At 39.7% G+C, this 22,065-nt stretch overlaps 1 protein-coding gene and 1 pseudogene across 1 annotated transcript; both read left to right on the forward strand.

The window, feature by feature from the left end:
* The first annotated feature begins 338 nt into the window (after positions 1-338).
* LOC114208351 (guanylate-binding protein 1-like) lies at positions 339-16,902 on the forward strand. The gene is made up of 11 exons (XM_028102430.2): positions 339-515; positions 6,863-7,071; positions 8,815-8,942; positions 10,017-10,126; positions 10,398-10,594; positions 11,187-11,429; positions 12,300-12,580; positions 13,175-13,387; positions 14,079-14,181; positions 14,420-14,613; positions 15,442-16,902. Exons 2-11 carry the CDS (start codon positions 6,882-6,884, stop codon positions 15,556-15,558), a joined length of 1,776 nt encoding a protein of 591 aa, XP_027958231.2. The 5' UTR covers positions 339-515; positions 6,863-6,881; the 3' UTR covers positions 15,559-16,902.
* An 86-nt stretch (positions 16,903-16,988) lies between these two features.
* Positions 16,989-19,952, forward strand: LOC114208352 (homeobox protein MSX-2 pseudogene; annotated as a pseudogene).
* Positions 19,953-22,065: the final 2,113 nt, after the last annotated feature.

The following is a 22,065-nucleotide window of genomic DNA, read 5'->3' on the forward strand; positions in this document are numbered from 1 at the left end:
TGTGAGGCATGGCCTTTTCCTCACTTACTGTATGTATAAGTGAGAAGCCAGGTCCACTGTAAGCGTGGTCATTACTTAAGGACATTAGACCTAAAAATTAACATGATTGCTTCCTCATTCTGGGTTTCTCAAACTGAACCCCAACTCTGAGATCCATTTCACTATATTTAAATATCTGATAGACATTTGTTTAAATCAGCAAATATTCTCTGAGATCTCTTTCAAAGAAATATGAAGTTTCTGGTTGAGAAATTGTGTTAAGCCCATCTACCCTCCCATTGGCTTAGCTTGCAGAAATTCCTTTTGTGGTCATTGGGCTTTTTGCTTTGTGTTCAGTGCTTTCATTTTCAGGTTACTATAAAGTCTGTTACAGTGGTTGCTTTATTTCTGTTTTGTCTTCAAAGGAGATCTGGAAAGTCCAACGACGGACAGGTGAAATAAGAGATCCATGATCTAGTGAAAGACAGAGAAATAACAGAAACTACTTCACCTAACAGAGGAGGGGGAAAAAAGAGGTAAGAGCTCCACTTTCTCATCAAAGCAGCTTTCTCTTCAGCTTTAAAGAAGCTCTGCTCTGGGAAACAGAGCTCATGATAAGGCTGGGGCAGGAATGGGAAGGGATTTTTAAGGGTCTGTTTTCTTAAGGAATGACCAGCATCGGGGCAGGCTGCAGGTAAGCCTGCTGTGAGACACCCGGTCAGATGAGGAGATACTGGTGTTACCAGGTGGTAGCATGTTCCTACCTGTTCTGCCCTGTGTTTGGGCAGAATTAGGCACCAGCAGACATGGGCCTAAATGAAGTTTGACATGCATTAGGGTTGTCTTTCCCTTTGCTGACTGTCTGTATTGACTGGGGACCCAATTAAATTGCCATTGTCTTTGATGGAACTTGCTCAGTACCCATCTGACTGCAGCTAAGAAACTGAAAGGCAACTGAAATATGTTATATTCATGAGAAGGAAAGAGTAGTAAATGAGGTGCAGCATAAACAGCCACTGACCCTGTTAAAAAGACAGAAAGAAAAAACTGAAACCCGGAGTGAAAGATGAAGATTCATGAAACACCTTACTTTTTAATCACATGCTTGAACTTTGTTTCAAAGTGTATTTCTTCCTTTAGAAATAGTCCAGGTTCAGTAGATCCAATTTCTTAGTGCCAACTTATTCCTTACCCCTTACAAGTAGAATCTGCAGCCCTATTTTATTAAAATGTTTCCTCTTTAATGAATCTACTGCGGTGCATCACTAAAGGCAACATCTCTGTTTGCCTTGACCTCTCTGTGCTCTCAAGCAGTTCCAATCTTGCCTTCTGGAAACTCCTGCCCTGCATTCCTTGGCTTGGCATGAGCTTTATTCATCATCCCCTTGTCTGACGGCGCTCTCTCCTTTTCAGTTTCTCTTCCTCCCTTCCCCTCATCTCTCATTCCTCTCCCCCTCCCCTTCCCCTTCTCTTTCTGCTTCTCCTTCTCTATGAAATGGAAGAGCAAGACAAAACAGAAAACTTAGAAGTGTATGGCTGAAAATACAAATATTTTCTTTGCACAACTTCCCCTCTGCCTCTCCTGATCTGCCTCCTGATTTTTTTTTTTTTTTTTAGTTTCAGGTGTAAATATAATGATTCAACAATTCTGTACGTTACTCAGTGCTCATCACAATAAGCAAACCCTAATTCCCTTCACATATTTCACCCAAACCCCCACCCACATCGCCTCTAGCAACCTCCACTTTGTTCTCTATATTTAAGAGTCTGTTTAATCTCAGGAAACAAACTGAGGGTTGCTGGAGTGGTGGGGGGGTGGGACGGATGGGGTGGCTGGGTGATAGACATTGGGGAGGGTATGTGCTACGGTGAGCGCTGTGAAATGTGTAAGAATGTTGCGTCACAGACCTGTACCTCTGAAACCAATAATACATCATATGCTAAAAAAAAAAAAAGAAGATAGCAGGTAGGGAAAAATGAAGGGGGGGAAATTGGAGGGGGAGATAAACCATGAGAGACTACGGACTCTGAGAAACAAACCGAGGGTTCTAGAGGGGAGGGGGGTGGGGGATGGGTTAGCCTGGTGATGGGTATTAAAGAGGGCACGTTCTGCATGGAGCACTGGGTGTTATATGCAAACAATGAATCGTGGAACACTACATCAAAAACTAATGATGTTATGTATGGTGATTAACATAACATAATAAAAAAAGAAACTTATTGTGAAACATAAAAAATAAAATAAGATAAAATGCGGAATTAAAAAAAGGAGTGTTTTTGGTTTGTTTTTCTCTTTTTTGCTTTGTTTATTTGCTTTGTTTCTTAAATTAATCCCACATATGAGTGAAATCATATAGTATTTGTCTTTCTCTGACTGATTTATTTCACTTAGTATAATACTCTCTAGATCCACGCATGTTGTTGGAAATGGCAAGCTCTTATTCTTTTTTATGGCTGAGTAGTATTCCATCATATTAAAGGCATAATGTTTATTATATATAATAATATACATAATAAAGGCAATTATATATATATATATGTATATATATATACACACACACACACCACTTCCTCTTTATCCACTTTATCTACTCATCTACAGATGGACACTTGGGTTGCTTCCATATCATGGCTATTGGAAAATATGCTGCAGTCAACATGACACTGCATTTATCTTTTCAAATTAGTGGTTTTGTTTTCTTTGGGTAAATACCCAGTAGTGCAATTGCTGGGTCATAGGGTAGCTCTATTTTGAACTTTTTGAGGAACCTCCATACTTTCTTCCACGGTGGCTGCACCAGTTTGCATTGCCACCAACAGTGCACCAGGAATCCTCTTCTCCACATCCTCACCAACACTTGTTTCTTGAGTTTTTTATTTTAGCCATTCTGACAGGTATAAGGTGATATCTCCTTGTGGTTTTGATTTGCATTTCCCTGACGATGAGTGATGTTGATGAGCATCTTTTCATGTGTCTGTTGGCCATCTGTATGTCTTCTTTGGAAAAATGTCTGTGTCTTCTGCCCATTTTTAATGGAATTATTGGTTTTTTGGTGTTGAATGATATAAGTTTTTTATATATTTTGGATATTAACTCTTTATCAGATATGTCATTTGCAAATATCTTCTCCAATTCAGTAGGTTATCTTCTTGTTTTGTTGATGGTTTCCTTCAGTGTGCAAAAGCTTCTTATTTTGATGTAGTCCCAATAGTTTATTTTTGCTTTTGTTTCACTTGCCTCTGGAGAAAAATGTTTCTACGGCTGAGGGCAAAGAAATTACTGCCTATGTTTTCTCCTAGGAATTTTGTGGTTTCACATCTCACATTTAGGTCTTTAATCCATTTGAGTTTATTTTTGGGTATGGTATAAGAAAATGGTCCAGTTTCATTCTTTTGCATGTACCGTCCTGTTTTCCCAACACCATTTGTAGAAGAAACTTTTTCCCATTGCATATTCTTTTTCTTTTAAATATGTATTTATTTATTTTAGAGAGAAAGAGAGCGAGTGCATGAGCAGGGGGAAGGGCAGAGGGAGAAGCAGAGAGAGAATCCCAAGTAGGCTCCATGCTGGGCATGCAAGGTTCAATCCCACAACCCCAAGATCACAACCTGAGCCAAAATCAAGAGCTGAACACTCAACTGACTGAGTCACCCAGGCACCCCTCCCATTGCATATTCTTGCCTCCTTTGTTGTAGATCAGTTGACCATAAAAGCATAACTTTATTTCTGGACTCTCTATTCTGTTCCATTGATCTATGTGTCCCTTTTTGTGCCAGTACCATACTGTTTTGATTACTACAGCTTTATAGTATATCTTGAAATCCAAGATTCTGATACCTCCAGTTTTGTTCTTCTTTTTCAAAATCGCCTTGGCTATTTGTAGTTCCATACAAATTTTAGGATTATTTGTTCTAGTTCTGCGAAAAATGCGATTGGTGTTTTGATAGAAATTGCCTTAAATCTGTAGATTTCTTTAAGTAGTATGGACATTTTAACAATATCCATTCTCCCAATCAATGAACATGGAATATCTTTCCATTTGTTTGTCTCACTGAGATCCTCCACTCTTTTCTCAAGTCCAATAAGTATCTTTATCATCATTATTTTGAATTCTCTACAGACATTGCTTATCACCATTTCATTTAGCTTTTGCTGTGATCTTGTCTTGTTCTTTCATTTGGGACATACTCCTTTCTCTCCTCACTTTGGCTAACTCTCTGTGTTTGTTTCTATGAATTAGGGAAGTCAGCTATGTCTCCTGATCTTGAAAGTAGTGGCCTAATGAAGAAGAGGTCCTATAGTGCCCTGTAGTGCAATGCCCCCTATTCACTAGAACTTAGCACTTCAAGGGTGTCTCCTATGTGTGTTGTATGAGCTCTCTTACTGTGGTTGAGCTATGCTTGTCTTCAGTGAGCTCTTTGCAATGGCCCTCTTTGCCTGTTGTGAGCAGAGTTTGGTCTCTGTTCAGGGGCCAGTCTGGGGCAGCCTTGGGCTTATAATTAGGTCAGACCTGATGGCTACCCTCAGCCCATTTACCAGAATTGTGGTTGCACTGAACTGCAGGGTGCTCTTCCTGCATTGTCCTCTGAGAGGCTTTCATTGGTAGGCAGGACCTGCAGTCAGACCAGATGTCTGACTCCCAGTCTGTCTGTTGGGGTTGTAGTGACCCCAAACAACAGGGCTCTCTCTTCGTGCTGCCCCTTGTGAGGTTTTTGTTGGGGGGCAGAGCCAGCAGTCAGATCAGAACATTGAGGCTGCAGTTACACTGGTGTGTGTGTGGTTATCTTCAGACACTTTAGAGTGGTGCTGGCAACTATCAGCGCTGCTTGAAGGATGAGACTGGGCCAAAGCACTTTGGAGTAACTCCTCTTGAGTTGGGGTGGTGGTGGTGGATGGGGCGAACTGCAGGAGAACAAGGTATGTGGTATTAGGGAACTAGATGGTGAATGTTCACACTAGTTACCACAGATATCCGTGTATCTAGGCTGGGGTTGGGAGAGAGAAATGGCATCCACCAGTTCTTTTGTTCTTGGAGAAGTCTCCTAAAGATCCTTGCCCCTCCTGTGCACATTCTGAGATCAGTAAATAATCTCCTCATATACCCCAGGTGCCTCTCAGACTGCTGCTTCTATGCTGTACCTTATGGGGTTTGTTTGTTATGCCGGCTCTCTGAGAGCCAAGCCTTTTAAAGTTCCTGATGTTAGGGCGCCTGGGTGGCTCAGTCGGTTATACGTCTGCCTTCAGCTCAGGTTATGATCCCAGAGTCCTGAGATCAAGCCCTACATCAGGCTCCCTGCCCAGCAGTCTGCTTCTCCCCTTCCCTCTGCCCCTCCCCTGACTTAAGCTCTCTCTCTCTCTCTCTTAAATAAATAAAATCTTTAAAGGGCGCCTGGGTGATTCAGATGGTTAAGTGTCTGCCTTCAGCTCAGGTCATGATCTCCAGGTCCTGGGATTGAGTCCCATGTTGGGCTCCCAGTTCAGCGGGGCGTCTACTTCTCCTTCTCCCTCTGCCTCTCCCCTTGCTTATACTCTGTCTCTCTCTCTCTCAAATGAATGACTAAAATCTTCTAAAAAAATAAAGTTCCTGATGTTAAGCCCCACTGATTATAAAAACTCAAAAAGTTAAGCTGCTCTAGTTTTCAAAGCCAAGTGTAAAGGGGACTTGTATTCCCAGTGCAGGTCCCTCATGTCTGAGGTGACTGGTGTGGGGTCTGTTCCTCTCCCGTCTCTGTACTTGTGGGATCCTCCCACTTGTGGTTAGTCCTGCATGTTAGTTTCACTTCCAACCAGACTTTACCCTTGCTACTGTTTCCGATGTGGCCTCCTCTCTGCAATTAACTGTGTACAGTCCGCTCTGCCAGTCTTTGGTTCATTTTTGGGCAATTACACTGATGTAGCTGTTATCTGTGTGTGTCCATGGGATGAGGTGAGCTTAGGATCCTCCTACCATCTCTCCAGGCTCCTCTGCCTCCTGATCTTTTAATCCTTATTTCAGTCTTTTGTTCCCTTACTTATATATGTATATATATGCACATATGCGTGTATATGTGTATTTATGTGTGTATATATATATGTATAGGTATACGTGTGTATGTATACATATATGTACATATACATATATACACATAATTTTTAGCCACATTAAGTATTTCCAGTTGTGCGTTTGTGCCCCCATGGCTAATTTACTGTGAAGCTAATGAAGCTTAAATTTAAAGGGCCCTTGCTTACTTAAGCCCACACTAAGGTTTGGAAGGGTCTCTAGTCATGTGTCTCACATGGTCATATGTTTTTATAAAATTTGCAAAAGTAAGTTATATTGGTTCCACTTTTGGAACAGCAGTGTGAGAAGCTCTGTGGACCATCATTCCAGCAAAATAAGCCTAACTATGGGGGAAAAATACTTAAAATCTCTGGGAACTATTCAAAGGGTATACATGAAATGATGTATGAAAGTCTTTATTCATAGTAAAATTAATGAATAAGTAATTCAACATTGAATTTTTTACATATAACCAAGATGTAAAATAAATCTCTCTAAATTCTATTCTATTTTCCATTTAAAGTTTACTCTAAATTTTTAAATGCAAATCCAAAAAGAAAGTTTTCCGTGGTGAATTAAATGAACGATTTTGTTTATGAGAGAGGCTGAATGTTCCTAAAACACTGTCATACCAATATTTTTTGAGTGGACCACTTTGACAATACTTCTGTAACTTTCTAAAATGATACAGATATTACCCTTATCTATCTCAATGCTGACACCAAACTTTTGGCCATTTTGGGGAAAGTGAGGACTCTAGCTTCTAAATGTAAAATACCCTGGTGAAATATCTGATCCATTTAGACTGGGAATTTTATTTCATCTCATCTCTTCCCTTGCAGACCAGGGAACACTCTGAACATGGCCTCAGAGATCCACATGCCAGCCCCAGTGTGCCTCATTGAGAATTATGGAGAACAACTGGTGGCTAATCAGGAAGCTTTGGAGACCCTGGCAGCCAATAAGAATCCTCTTGTTGTGGTGGCTATTGTAGGCCTCTACCGCACAGGCAAATCCTACCTGATGAACAAGCTGGCTGGAAAGAACAAGGGTGAGTGGCACCAACAAAGCCCTGCCAAGTCCTTTCTGTCCACCCACCCTGCCAATATGGAGCACGGTGATGCAAGGAAGTTAGAGATGCAAGAGAATACTGAAAGTTATCTTTCAATCCACAGTTATGCTCTTATCTTCACTATGGTCTGAAAAAGACAGTTCATCTCTCTTTCCACTTTGTCTTAGTTTCCCCTTTATGCTTTTAAAGCATAAATTGTTCCTTGCCTAGAAAGACTAATAATGCAGTAATAAAAGTAATTAGTGTACAAAATAATAAACTATCAGACATTTACTAAAATGTTCATGCAGTAAAAGCAAGTTTCCACTGATTATTAAGTGGAATGTTTAAGTCTGTATTGGCTTTTTTTTACTGTTGTAAAATATACATAACATAAAATTTGCCATTGTAACCATTTTTAAGTGTACATACAGTTCTGTGGCATTAAGTAAATTCATACTATTATGCAACCATCACCACCATCCATCACCATAAATTTTTCATCTTCCCCAACAGAAACTCTGTACCCATTAAACAATAACTCCCCAGCCCTTGGCAGCCACCATTCTATATTCTGTCCCTATGAATTTGACTGCTCTAGGAATCTTATTTAAGAGGAATCAAACAGGGGCGCCTGGGTGGCTCAGTTGGTTAAGTGGCTGCCTTCAGCTCGGTCATGATTCCAGGGTCCTGGGATCGAGCCCCATGTTGGGCTCCCTGCTCAGCGGGAAGCCTGCTTCTCCCTCTGCCTCTGCCTCTCCCCCTGCTTGTGCTCTCTCTCTGTCAGATAAAGAAATAAAATCTTAAAAAAAAAAAAAGGAGGAATCAGACATTATTTGTCTTTTTGTGATTTGCTTATTTCACTTAGCATAATGTCTTCAAAGTTCATCAGTGTTGTACCATGTGTCAGAATTCTCCCTTTTTATGGCTAAACAACTCTATGTGCATATCGGTTTGTTTATCCATTCATCTGTTGAAGGGCCCTTGGGTTGCTTACACCTTTTGGCTATTATGAATAATGCCACTAAAAACATGAGGATACAAATATCTGTTCAAGTACCTATTTTCACTTTTTGGGGGGTATAGACCCAGAAGTGGAATTGCTGAATCATATGGTGATTCTATGTTTAGTTTTTTAAGAAATCATCATATTGCTTTCCAAAGTAACTGCACCATTTTACATTCCCACCAGAAAAACACAAGGTTTCTAATATCCCCACATCCTCCCCAGTACTTATGACTTTCTGTTTTGTTTTGTTTTGTTTTTGATAGTGGCCATCCTAATGAGTGTGAAATAGTATCTCATTGTGGTTTTGATTTGTTATTTCCCTAATGACTAGTGATGTTGAGCATCTTTTCATTTGTTTATTGGTCATTTGTATATTTTCTTTGGAGAAATGTCTATTCAAGTCCTGTGCTCATCTTTAAAAATTGTTTTTATCAGTTTCAGAGGTAGAACTTAGTGATTCATCAGTTGCATATAATACCCAGTGCTAATTACATCACGTGTCCTCCTTAGTGCCCATCACCCATTTCTCCTTTGCCCCCACCACCTCCCCTCCAGCAACCCTCAGTTTGTTTCCTAGAGTTCAGCATCTCTTAAGATTATTCATGACCAAGTGGGATTTATTCCTGGGCTTTGCTCATTCTTTAATCAGGTTATTTTTTGTGTTGCATTGTAGGATTTCTAGATCCATCTACTATTAAAACTCCACCCCCTCTTATCCCCACTCCCCCTCACAGGCTTTTCTCTGGGCGCCACAGTACAGTCTCATACCAAAGGAATCTGGATGTGGTGTGTGCCTCATCCCAAGAAGCCAAATCACACCTTAGTTCTTCTGGACACTGAAGGCCTGGGAGATGTAGAGAAGGTAAGGATTAAGGATTCAATTTTGGAATTAGACCCTCATCCCTGAATATTCTCTACAGTATTTATTTTTTTAAATAAGAGCTTTCACTTAAATGCATATTTTTTTCATTTCTGTTTATGTGCCCTGAGACCAAGTTTAGCAATCAGTGGTCAGGAAAATATTCATAAGGCAGAATCCTAGAAGATCATAGTGGTCAGTAGGTAGTATTCTAATTATTAACAATAGGCTGCATGCCAAGCCAGTTAACCCAGATACATAAAAGTAGTACAAATAAAATCAATGTCATGAGTTCAATCCTGCAGAGAACTTTAGTTAAGAATTTAGGTTCTGGAGTGCTTGGGTGGTTCAGTAGGTTAAGCGTCTACCTTCAGCTCAGGTCATGATCCGGGGGTCCTGGGATAAAGTCCTGCCTGCTCAGTAGCAAGTCTGCTTCTCCATCTTCCTCTCCCTCTCCCTCTGTGCTCTCTCTCACTCTCACTCTATCTCAAATAAATAAATAAAATTCTAAAAAAAAAAAAGAATTTAGGTTTTGAAGTCCTATACCCTTGTGTTTAAATATAAGCTCTGACACTCACCCAGTGGCCTTGGCAAATTATTGACCTCTTTTAACCTCAGCTTTCTAAATCTGTAAAACAGATGTAATAGATCTATACTTGCCTCATAGTATTGTTTTGAATAAGGTAAGTAATGGAAAATGTTAGGTGCATAATAATTGCTCAATAAAGTAGCTACACGTATTATTACTCTTATATAAGTCAATTTTGCTGTAAAAAGGAAGAGAAATCTTTAAACTTAAATTATATTTAAGGCCTTAGAATTCCCTATCAACCTTGATTACTGGTTTTGGAATTATTTGCCAATGATCATAAAAGGACCTAGTGAGAATCAATGTAAACTAAAAATACTAATTATAAAATGATCCAAAATTCAAGTCCCACTAACACATTTGTTTGGATTTGGTTTTCTCATATAGGTCATTATTCTAATTAAATGAGCATCTTTTTACTGCTGTTGATCTGGAAAGTACCAGGAGAATGAAACATAATCTCAGCCCAAATGTGTTCTGATTTCCAGGGTAACAACCAGAATGACTCCTGGATCTTTGCCCTAGCAATACTCCTGAGCAGCACCTTTGTGTACAATAGCATGGGGACCATCAACCAGCAGGCCATGGACCAACTGCAGTATCCTTTTTGTTGTTCAAAATAGCATCAAAGTAAGAGGGGAGACCTATATTTAAAAACCAGCTGCTTGGCTGTTAATCCTGGTGAATCAAGCACAAAAGGAGAAAATTTAAGAAATAATTCAAGGGTAAGGGAAAGATCCTATGTACCCACTGAAGAATTGACACTTGGGTTAAAAACAAAGGTGAAATGAAGGTTTTAATTTTTAGGAACTAATATGGGATGGAGGACACTGTTCTTTTATGCCAGTTTTCCTTAGTTTGCTACTCAGCTATGTGACAGAGCTGTCAGATCGAATCAGGGCAAAATCCTCCCCTAATGCCGATGGGATTGAAGATTCGGCTGACTTTGTGAGCTTCTTTCCAGATTTTGTGTGGACACTGAGGGATTTTTCCTTAGATTTGGAAGCAAATGGACTACCCATCACAGCAGATGAGTACCTGGAGAATTCACTCAAGCTTAAACAAGGTAAAAGGAAGGGACTTAGAAATAAATGGAGATAACAAAACACAAGAAACTATCATTTTAGTGTTCCATTTAGAGTTTTCTTACATTTATAGTTTTCTACTTATTCTTAGCTAGCTATAACTAAGAATTAATGCTTGTTTAATATATGAATTAATAAATTTGATTTTAAATTATATTCTCCTCTCTTCTAAGAATAATTTCCTTTTCTTTCATCTTTTCCTGTGCTATTATTAGATTGATTTTATTTCCCTGCTTTGGGCTTGCAATTAGCTAACGAATATGGAACAGAATAGACATTGATTGGAAGAAAAGAGATGAAAGCATGAACAGTGCTCTAGTCCAAGGGTTGGCAAATGATGGCCCACAGTTCAAATGATGGCCAGTCCAGCACACCAGCTGTCTAAGGTTTTATTGGAATAATGCTATACCCATTCATTTATAGATTGTTTATAGCTGCTTTCACGCTGCAACAGCAGCCCTTGGAAAAGAGACCCCCTGGCTTGCAAAGCCTAAAATATTTACTGTTTGGCTCTTCACAGAAAAAGTTTGCAAGACCCTATATCTGGAACATTCCTTTTTTATCTTCCTGCAGGTACCACTCAAAGTGATCAAAATTTTAATCTGCCCCGTCTCTGTATCCGGAAGTTCTTCCCAAAGAAGAAATGCTTTATCTTTGATCGACCCACTCACCGGAAGAAGCTAGGCCAGCTTGAGACATTGCATGATAATGAGCTGGATCCTGAATTTGTGCAACAAGCTGCAGTCTTCTGTTCCTACATCTTTAGCAATTCCAAAATTAAAACTCTTTCAGGAGGCATCAAAGTCAATGGACCTCGTGAGTCATCTTCCCAGTCTTTTTCTTTCATTGTTAAGACTAAAGGAGGGTGGAATTATATCCACACAGTTTCAGATTTGAAAAATGCAAATCCTAGTGCTATTACCATTTAAATTCTAGATGGCACCAACATTTCTAATAGATTTTACTAGCCAAATTCTCTCGGGTGAGAAAAGATAGGAGAGGCCAAAGGAAAAAAAAGCTCTATTTCTTAAAATTGCCCTAGTTAATTGGACCTGCACTGCCCAATATGGTAGCCACTATACAAGTGTGGCTATCTAAATTTAAGTGTAAGTTAATCAAAATTAATGAAAATTTAAAATTCCAATTACACAGCTATATTTCAAAGGCCCATACCTATATGGGGCTGGTAGCTGGACAACATATTGCACAATACACATAGAACACTTCCAACATCACAAAAAGTTCTCTTGGACAACACTATGCTAGAATAAACAAAACTGAGAACTCCTTTTGATTTATTCTACAATATTGATCAAATGTTTACCACAGACCAGGGCTGCTGATAGAGATATACATGAGAGAGCTATGGTTCCTGTCCTAATGATGCTTGGGGGTAAAGTAGATGCAAGCACTCAGTAAGCATAGGCCTGTGCTATCTATAACAGAGATTCTTGACCTTTGATGTATATACATATCACCTGGGCATCTTGCCAGAGAGGAGGGTCTAATTAAGTTGATCTGGGGCAAAGGCTGAGAATCTGCATATATAGCAAGCTGCCAGGTGATCCTGAGGACACTGATGCTGTGAGGCAAATGGGTAGTAATAAACACGATCAGAATTACACAGAATAGAATGTTTTCTCATCCCACCTACAATAAACATCATTATTTGTTCTCAATTTATAGGTCTAAAGAACCTGGTGCTGACCTATGTCAATGCCATCAGCAGTGGGGATCTGCCCTGCATGGAGAATGCTGTCCTGGCCTTGGCCCAGATCGAGAATGAAGCTGCAGTGAAAAACGCCATTGCCCACTATGACCAGGAGATGAGCCAGAGGGTGCAGCTGCCCACGGAAACCCTCCAAGAGCTGCTGGACCTGCACAGGGCCTGTGAGAAAGAGGCCATCGAACTCTTCATGAGCAGTTCCTTCAAAGATGTAGACCATTTATTTCAAAAGGGCTTAGCGGTAATTTGTTCTCAAGTTTATATGGATTAGGGCCTTGGAAAGCAAAGTACTACCAGAAAATGAAAGGAGCATTTATTTTGAGAGAGGGAATTCCTACTAGACTTCAAAAATGGTGATAACCACGATTTGTTATTATCATAAAAAGAAGAAAAAAGTTTATTTTGATCTTCCTCAAAATTTAACTAAATGCATATAAGTAACAATCAGAGTTTCTAATCAAATGCCCACTGTTATCAGACTGATTTGATATCCTAGTCAAAAGCAAAGAAAATTGTAGTCCTGATTATCATATGCAGGCTGATATTGAGCCACATTTATTCCATATGTAATCACTCGTCCAATTTGACAAGCAGAAGTCTATCTCTTAAAGGTATAGCAAAAAAAAGTTAGCACTCTGCTCTGAACTTCACCTCCAAGGAAAATGGGACTTCAGTAATAAAGTCAGGAGCAAGAGGAGGGATATGGTCCTGTTGAGATGCCTGTAACTTTTTCTAGGGTCATAGACTTATTTTTGAGAAGACTTTCCAGAATCTCCAAGGTCAAGCTAACATCTTTTCCCTGTTATTCTTTTTACTTTTTGTTTTTAAATTAAAGGCCCAACTAGAAAAAAAGCGAGATGACTTTTGTAAACAGAATCTGCAAGCGTCAACAGATCATTGCTCAGATTTACTTAAGGATATTTTCAGTCCTCTAGAAGAAGCTGTGAAGCAGGGGGTTTATTCTAAACCAGGAGGATATCGTCTCTTCATCCAGAAGATACAAGAGCTAAAGAGAAAATACCTTCAGAAACCTAGGAAGGGGATACAGGTAACCAGGATTTATCTGCTGATTCTGCAAAGCTGCTGACATGCCTCCTTGGAAGACCAACATAACCAAGTGTAATCTCACACATTGCAAGAATGAAAGCATTCATGCTTTCATCTGATAAACATGTACAGGGAGCCTATTATACCAGATATGTCCTCTGTGCTCATCCAAACAGTGCACTCAATTAATAATTGAGTTATTAATTGGATTTTCAGATTAACCACCAAGTTGTTTTTGTAATTCACTATTATAGCTGGATCTTTATGCTGTCAGGGACAGAAACCCAGTGATGGTCACTTAAACAAAAATGGTAATTCATCATTTTAGGCTACATATCCTCCCTCCACCTTTCCTTGGATCTGCTTTCTCCATGGTGGCTTCCTTTTTCAGCAACTTACCCCACAGGGGACCAGAGCAACAACAACTCCAAAATTAGAGCCCTTAGTCTAAAAGAACAAAGAATCTCTTTTCCCCAGTGTCTTTATCAGTCTCCTATAAAGGATTCTGCTTAATAGGGTGCCATGATTGGCCAGCATGGAGCAAGTGCCCATACCTGTGGCAGGGAATCTTGACCACAGGCACACCAGGGCCAAGAGGAACAAGTCCTAGAGGAAAAGATGGCAGGAGACAATCAGGAACAAGCGTTTCTAGCCATTTCCTATAATTAACTCCATGTTCTCTGAGTCCTAAGGCTGAAGAGGTTCTTCAGGAATACTTGAAGTCCAAGGAGTCTATGACTGATGCCATTCTACAGACAGACCAGACTCTCACAGAAAAGGAAAAGGAGGTTGAAGGTGAGGAGCCAGTCAAGAGACTAGATAGCCTCACGAGCTCTCGAAGTTTAAATAATTTGGCTGGGTAAGACTGCGATCCTTACACTAAGGCAAAAAGAACAAAGATGCCCCTTACTTGCTGAAGTCATTTCTGAGTAGGGCATATACAGTGAGCAGCAACAAGGACAGGTAAGCAGGCAGGAAAGGAAGGGACAACACGCTTACTCACATACGTTTTTCTTCTTTTTCCTCCTCACAGTGGAACGTGTGAAAGCCGAATCTGCACAGGCCGCAACAAAAATACTGGAAGAAATGCAAATAAAGAATCAGCAGATGATGGAACAGAAAGAAAGGAGCTATCAGGAACATGTGAGACAATTAACTGAGAAGATGGAGAGGGATAGAGCCCAGTTGCTGGAAGAACAAGAGAGAACTCTAGCTTTAAAACTTCAGGTATTTAATTGCATTACCTTGAGATTTCTGTTTGTCTATTTTCTCTCCCCTGTCCCTGATCATATCTTAGTGTGTCAGTGAGAACATAATGCCTAGAAGAAGGACCTTGCTTGCCACTTGTACTTTTCAGTTTCTGTCTGCCTGCCTGACCGGGCTCCTGCCTCTGCCTGGTTGTTAAAAGATTTTATTTGCAGTTAGGTCACATCCAGTCCTTTATCTGTACATCCTCCAATCAGTGGCTGCTATCTGCTAGGCATCTGGAAAAATCACTTATTTGTATCTCTTGCTTAATACTATTTGAAGCATTGGGTTGCCTGGGTGGTTCAGAGGGTTAAGCGTCTGCCTTCGGTCAGGTCATGATCCCAGGATATGGGATCGAGTCCCACATCGGGCTCCTTGCTCAGCGGGAAGCCTGCTTCTCCCTCTGCCTCTGCCTGCAGCTCCTCCTGCTTGTGCTTGCTCTCTGTCTCTCTCTGATAAATAAATAAATAAATAAATAAATAATAAATAAATAAAATCTTTAAAAAAATACTATATGAAGTAAGAACTGCTATGCCTCTATTACTTAGGAAAAGAAACAGAAGTTCAGAAAAGTTCCAATAACTTTTATAGGATCACACATCTTGGTAAGATATCTGAACTGTCTTCACCCCTTGGTGGAAATGTAATCACAGAGCTAGGATGCCCAAGAGAAATTAATGAAAATTAAGTGTAGAGAAAATGTCAAGAAGAAATTAAATATTTTAAAAATCTATGAATGTGGAAACTAGATATAAATGATTTACTTAGTGCTACACTTTACTTAGTCTCCATTTTTCCCTTTTTTAGGAACAGGCCCGTCTACTAAAGGAAGGATTCCAAAATGAGAGCAAACGACTTCATAATGAGATACAAAATCTCCAGAAGAACATGGAAAAGCCAAGGAAAATATGTCTCATAAGCTGAAGACCTAAAGAATAGAGCTTTTCTGGTCACTCTTACCCAAGGCATAACTTAATTTTTGAATTTGTAAAAATATCATTACATTTGAAAGTAACCTCTTGCCTTTTTCTAACACTAGAAATTTGCAAAGACATGCAGTACTATAATTAAGATCATGTCCATCTTCCTAAAAATATTGTAAGTGGTATAACAAAGTTCAGTTTTACCTCTCTAACAACACAGAAGGTATCTGAGCATTCAAGAGCAGTTTATTTCTCTGGGTGACCATTAGTTGACAAATGGATACTGAGCCAAGTCTTAGGTAAAACTTTAAGAACATAGTTGGGCATCAGTTTGGCCAAGTGTTCAATGGGTTTCAGTGTCAGGGGCAACCATCTTAGCTTTTTAGTGAAGACTGTGGAGTTTCCTATTGTATCCCAACTGCACAGTCTGAGCAGTTATGTGATCCCTAGGCCCTAGGAATGGACAACCCTCCTTGATGGATTCCAAGCTGGAGCAAACCACCTTAGATAGAGATCTAGAATCTCCACAGAATTTTCATAGGAAGATGGAAGAAACCATTAGCATGCGTAGGGGTTGGGTCACAAATGGGCCAAAAAAGGAAACTCTCCTTTCTCGCTTGATTTACCCAGATTATAACTTTAATGAGACACTTTAGAATTTTAGATAATTGCCACTGGGCTGAACATGGTAACATGATGGCAATTATGCATTGTGTATTTATAACAATGTATAATTCACAAAGATGGACCTTAATTGATGACAGATAATGTATTAGAAACTGAACCAAATTATTAGATCGTTTATAATCCTATAAATTAGGCCATAATTTTCCCAATTCTTAACAGTCTATACTTGAAAGTTTACTGATTTTCCCCAAAGAAATTATAGTTTGTTTTTTATATTTTTTGACCAACAAAATAATGCTTTTGGTATTACTTAGTGTATATAGGCTTTATCCTAATTTTCTAAAATCCTAGGTAATGGTTGTTTCTTAAAAATGATTAAAAATTATTTTCAAGCTGAAAATAAAATGTGCTTCACTAGGTTTTTTATTTCTGATAGGTTTTTTTTCAGTTTTCACCAAAAAATAAGGCTTTACTCTTCATAGCAATGTTGGCTAACTTTTCTGCAAAAGACCAGATGATAATTATTCTTGGCACTGTGCGTCCTACAGTTTTTGTCTCAACTGCTCAACTCTGCCATGTAGTGTGAAAACAGTCATAAACAATAGGTAAATGCATGGCCATGGCTGTGTTCCAATAAAACTTTATTTTAAAAAATAGGTGGTACCCACAAGCCATAGTTTCCAGATTATTGCTCTATGAAACCATTGGTCAAATACTATGTATCTGCCTTATGTTGCTTACATTTGTAAGGGGACATGCATTAAATTGTATGTTAGGATCTTGAAAATATTACACAATGTTTCAATATATTACAAGATGAGAGAAATATAGGGAAGCAGCTAAATGCCATTAAATCCACATTAATAAGCCTGCTTTTTCTGATTGCATGGGGACATATTATTCCATTAACCCTCCTTGCGTCCCATCAAATGGTGAACGCCTCTTTCCACAGTTGAGAACATGCTACTAAGGGGTATTTCTTCACTTGACTGCAACTTCTTAGGAGATCAGGTGAGACACACAGCATGTGTCTAAGTATACACACAGACCCACGGTGCTTATGTAAATATGCTTTATATTTTTCTTTTCCAAGCTGCATTGCAAAAAAGGAGTAAATAAAATACATTTTTATTGACTAAAGAAACTTCATGGTAAAAAGAACAAATATGCCTTCAAAACCAAATAAGGGTCTCTTAAAAACCATTTAAAAATAAGAACATTGAAAACTAAGCAAAATTACATAACTTCCTCCCTCGCTTGGTAGCATGAGTCTATACCAGATTTCAAATCATCTGATGTCTGGTTTAGGCTTTTTCTATACTATGTCCAGGAACAAAATAAAGCTCTCTCTCCAGGGAGGCATGTTGCTTTCACCAGTGGTCCTCAATCCAGCTGTGAATTAAAACCAATTTCCTAAATATAAAGATTCCTGGCCCCTACCCTTCCCTTGATTTTCTGATATAGTAGATCTGAGATGAGTCATTGGGTGATACAATAACAAGAAAAAGGTAATTCAAGGCTATAAGCTTTCAGTTTATCAAAGCTACCACATGTTAGGACCTATATTTGCTGACCCTTATGGTGTTCTTGTGGCAAAATTCTTTTTAACCTAGAGAAGTATATTTTCTCTTGTTTACATGTCAGGATGTTACTTTTCCCTCTGTAGGTTTAATGAAAGGATATATAAGATCCCCTGATTTAGAGAAAGGGAACACACAGAACACTGAGATCCAGACAAAATAGCAGAGCTCCCTCAGTGAAAGCTGCCCTCCACAGGTCAAAAATCATTTGGTCCGGGAGTCGCACTCTCGGTAGGGCGGAGAAGTCATGGCTCCTCCGTCCAAACGCAAGGGCTTGTTTTCGTCTGATGAGGAGGGCCGAGCAATGGTGGCTGGGCCCGGCCCGGGGCCTGGGGGAGTGGAGGAGCGCCGCGTCAAGCTCTCCAGCCTGCCCTTCGGCGCTCATGTCGCACAAGAAGCCGCCCAAGGAGGCGTCCCCACTGTCAGCCAACCAAAAGCACCTGCGCTGGGGCCACCGTGCCCCCGGCCGCTGGTCAAGCCCTTCCAGGCCGCCTGGGTCAAGTCGGAAAACTCAGAAGACGGGGCCACGTGCATGCAGGAACACCGCAGATACTCGCTGCTGCCAAGACACACAAGCCCCACCACCTGCACCCTGCGGAAGCACAGGACCAATCGGAAGCCACGAACACCCACACACACGTCCCAGCTCCTCGCTCTGGAGCGCAAGTTCCGCCAGAAACAGTACCTCTCCACTGTAGAGAGTGCAGAGTTCTCCAGCTCTCTGAATCTCACAGAGACCCAGGTCAAAATCTGGTTTCAGAACCGAAGGGCCAAGGCAAAAAGACCGCAGGAGGCAGAACTAGAAAAGCTGAAAATGGCTGCAAAACCTATGCTGCCCTCTGGCTTCAGCCCCCCTTTCCCCATCAACTCGCTCCTGCAAGCAGCATCCATATACGGAACGTCCTACCCTTTCCATAGACCTGTGCTTCCCATCCTGCCCGTGGGACTATATGCGACTCCAGTTGGATATGGCATGTACCATCTATCCTAAGGAAGACCAGCTCCTCCATAGACTCCATGATGGATGTTTGTTTAAATGGGTCCCCCCTCCCTCTCCAAGAACGCAGTACCAAGCCAGGACTCCTGCTCTGCCAACCTTGCATGCGCCAACCGAAGCAGCTAGGCCCACAGGGCTACAGACATAGTTTGAATTTGTTCTTTAGGCCAAAGGCACCAAGCCCCATTTTCTTGTGATCTTCTAGATGCCCCCTTCTCCTTTCACAAGGATTGGCTCTGATGATTTATTTATATATATAATTATATATGAATATATAAATAAAAATATAATGTATATATAATGACATTTTTATACAGCAGACAAAATTTCAGATTTTGAAAGGCAAAATATATATGCACATATTTATACTTTTTTCTGTATATCACCTTCCTAAATGAGACTGCTTAAGTCCATTTGTATTTTCTTATAGGAGAAACCAATTATTTGCTAAAATTGCTGACATCTGGTGATTTTGATGGGATGATTGACTTTTGCCTATGGAGAACAGTTAAAATTAAGCATGATGCTTAGGAAGTAGGTATGACAGATTCTTCAAAATGATGAGGACACATCGTATTTTTGCATTTTTACGTGCATTAAAAAACTCATTAGGTACTACCATATTTGGCTCTACGTTTTTCCCTCTGTCCACATTGTTACAGATTGTTAAAGTTTTAACTTTTTTTTTTTTTGGTAAGATCAATGAAAGGGGGTTGAGAAGAATCCTAAGAATGCCTTGGGGTAAGGTGCAACATGGAAGTACTTCCTAATTCCTCTCAAGGCTGTTGCTTAACTCAAGTTAAGGCAAAAGTCAGGCCTCACACATTGCAAAGGTGATTGGGGAGCAGGGAGTGTAGTTAATTCTCCGTTTAAAAAAATATGTATATATTGTAACCATTACCTATATGCTAAATATTCTTGAGCAATGAATAGATTCAGAAGAAAAAAAAAATCATGCTTTCTCTGTGTACCTATTGTATGTGCCAAACTTATTAGAAAAATTTATATACTTTTTAACATGTTGGCAGAGGGTAAAGCCGTGTTTTGACTTGCTAAAAATGGTGTTGTCAAACAGCCCATTTAGCTCCCTGGTACTTTATCTTTCAGTCTTTCCCCCCACCACCACCCAGTATACTTTTATCCCTCTGAAAGGGTGCCTTGTATAATTTTATATGCTTTATCGAAGTTATTTCTTATCTCTTATTCTGAAATAAACATTTGTTTTATTGCCAAAAAAAGAATCAGTTAGGCCAATTAAGATATTCAATGAAAAATGAATGCAAACATAAAAATTTAAGAAATCTTTTAAATATTTGATAGATATATAGGTAAACTAAAAATCAACACTGTTACCACTCTACATGCATATTTTCAACAAATTAGATAAAATGGACCAATTTCACAAAAAAACACATACTACTAAAACTGATCCAAGGTGAAATAAATAACCTGAATTGTCCTATAATTTCCAAAGAAATTACATTTGTAGTTTAAAAAAAAAAAATCTGAAGTGAAATCTGCAAGATAATGGAAGAGGAAGTCCTAGCCCATATCCCTCAACAAAAACACGAATAAAAGAATGCTATTTCACTTTACTGGTGTCAGTCCCTCCCACAAGTTGGAACAGCTCAGCATCTAAAGAAATCCCCTCAGCTCACAATTTTTCCTTCAGGGGCAAAAAATGAGTAAAGCAACTATCTGACATTAGCCTCACTTTTCAGGATGCTGCCCAAAAGATCTACTTCTATCTCAACTCATTCAAGAGCGCTGAGGCAACTTTGCCTGGGGGCATCTAAGAGCAAAGAAAAGGGGTAGGAACTCTCAGCTGCCTGCATGGATCTATGGGATTGAGAGAAGGTACACAAAATTCCCAGAAACTTGTAAACTACCAAAACTGAAACAGGAAGAAACAGAATATTTGAACAGACCCATAATCAGCAAAGAAACTGAATCAGTAATCAAAAATATCCTGACAAACAAAAGTCCTGGGCCAGATGGCTTCCCAGGGGAATTCTACCAGACATTTAAAGAAGAGTTAATACCTTTTCTTCTCAAACTGTTCCAAAAAATAAAAATGAAAGGAGAACTTCCAAACTCATTCTATGAAGCCAGCATTACTTTGATTCCAAAACCAGACAAGACCCCACTGAAACAGAAAATTACAGGCCAATATCCCTGATGAACCCAGATGCAAAGATTTTCAATAAAATATTAGCAAATCGAATCCAACAGTACATTAAGAGAATTATTCGCCACGATCAAGTGGGATTTATTACTGGGCTGCAGGGCTGGTTCAATATTCCCAACTCAATCTACATGATACACCACATTAATAAAAGAAAGGATAAGTGTTGCAGAAAAATAAAAATCAGACCTGCGAGAGACCAAGTGACACTTGGAGAAGTAGGAGAACTTGGATTTATTTTATGCCTGAGGACCCAGATGAGCTCATGCTCAAAGTTCTAGGCCCTGGGCAACGGGGTTATAGGGCTTTTATAGGAAACTGCAGGCCATCAGGTTAAAGGGCTATGCTGATTCCTGGTAAGTGGCTTTAAACTAGGGGAGTGGGGGCTTCTTTAGGCAGGAACAGTAGTGCAGGGAGCCTGTGGTGGGAAGCCTGTTTACAGAAGCAGAAATGGCTGGTTATCTCTTGCTCCCAGTAGGGCTTCTGATTATCTCTAGCTTACTGTTAGTAACTTTCCATCTTCCGGGGCCTCCTGGCCTAGGCCTGCTCTGGGTAATTTGCCAATAGATGCAAAAAAAGCATTTGACAAAATACAGCATCCTTTCTTGATTAAAAAACAAAACACACACACACACACACACACACAAAACCTCAATAAAGTAGGGATATTTGGAACATACCCCAACATCATAAAGGCCATATATGAAAGACCCACAGCTAACATCAACCCTCAATGGGGAAAAACTGAGAGACTTTCCCCTGTGTCAGGAACAAGACAAGAATGTCCACTCTCACCATTACTATTTAACATAGTACTGGAAGTCTTAGCCTCAGCCATTAGACAACAAAAAGAAATAAAACGTACCCAAATCAGCAAGGAAGAAGTCAAACTTTCACTATTTGCAGATGACGTGATACTTTATGTAGAAAACCTGAAAGACTCCACCAAAAAATTGTTAGAACTAATTTATGAATTCAGCAAAGTTTCAGGATATAAAACCAATATGCAGAAAGCTGTTGCATTTCTATGCACCAATAATGAAGCAGCAGAAAAAGAAATCAAGGAATCCATCCATTTGCAATTGCACAAAAACTGATAAGATATCTAGGAATAAACCT

This window comes from Eumetopias jubatus, unplaced genomic scaffold, assembly GCF_037043125.1.
Source record: "Eumetopias jubatus isolate StellerSeaLion01/CBP00866 unplaced genomic scaffold, mEumJub1_p1.0 scaffold_4, whole genome shotgun sequence".
Classification (NCBI taxonomy): Eukaryota; Metazoa; Chordata; class Mammalia; order Carnivora; family Otariidae; genus Eumetopias; species Eumetopias jubatus.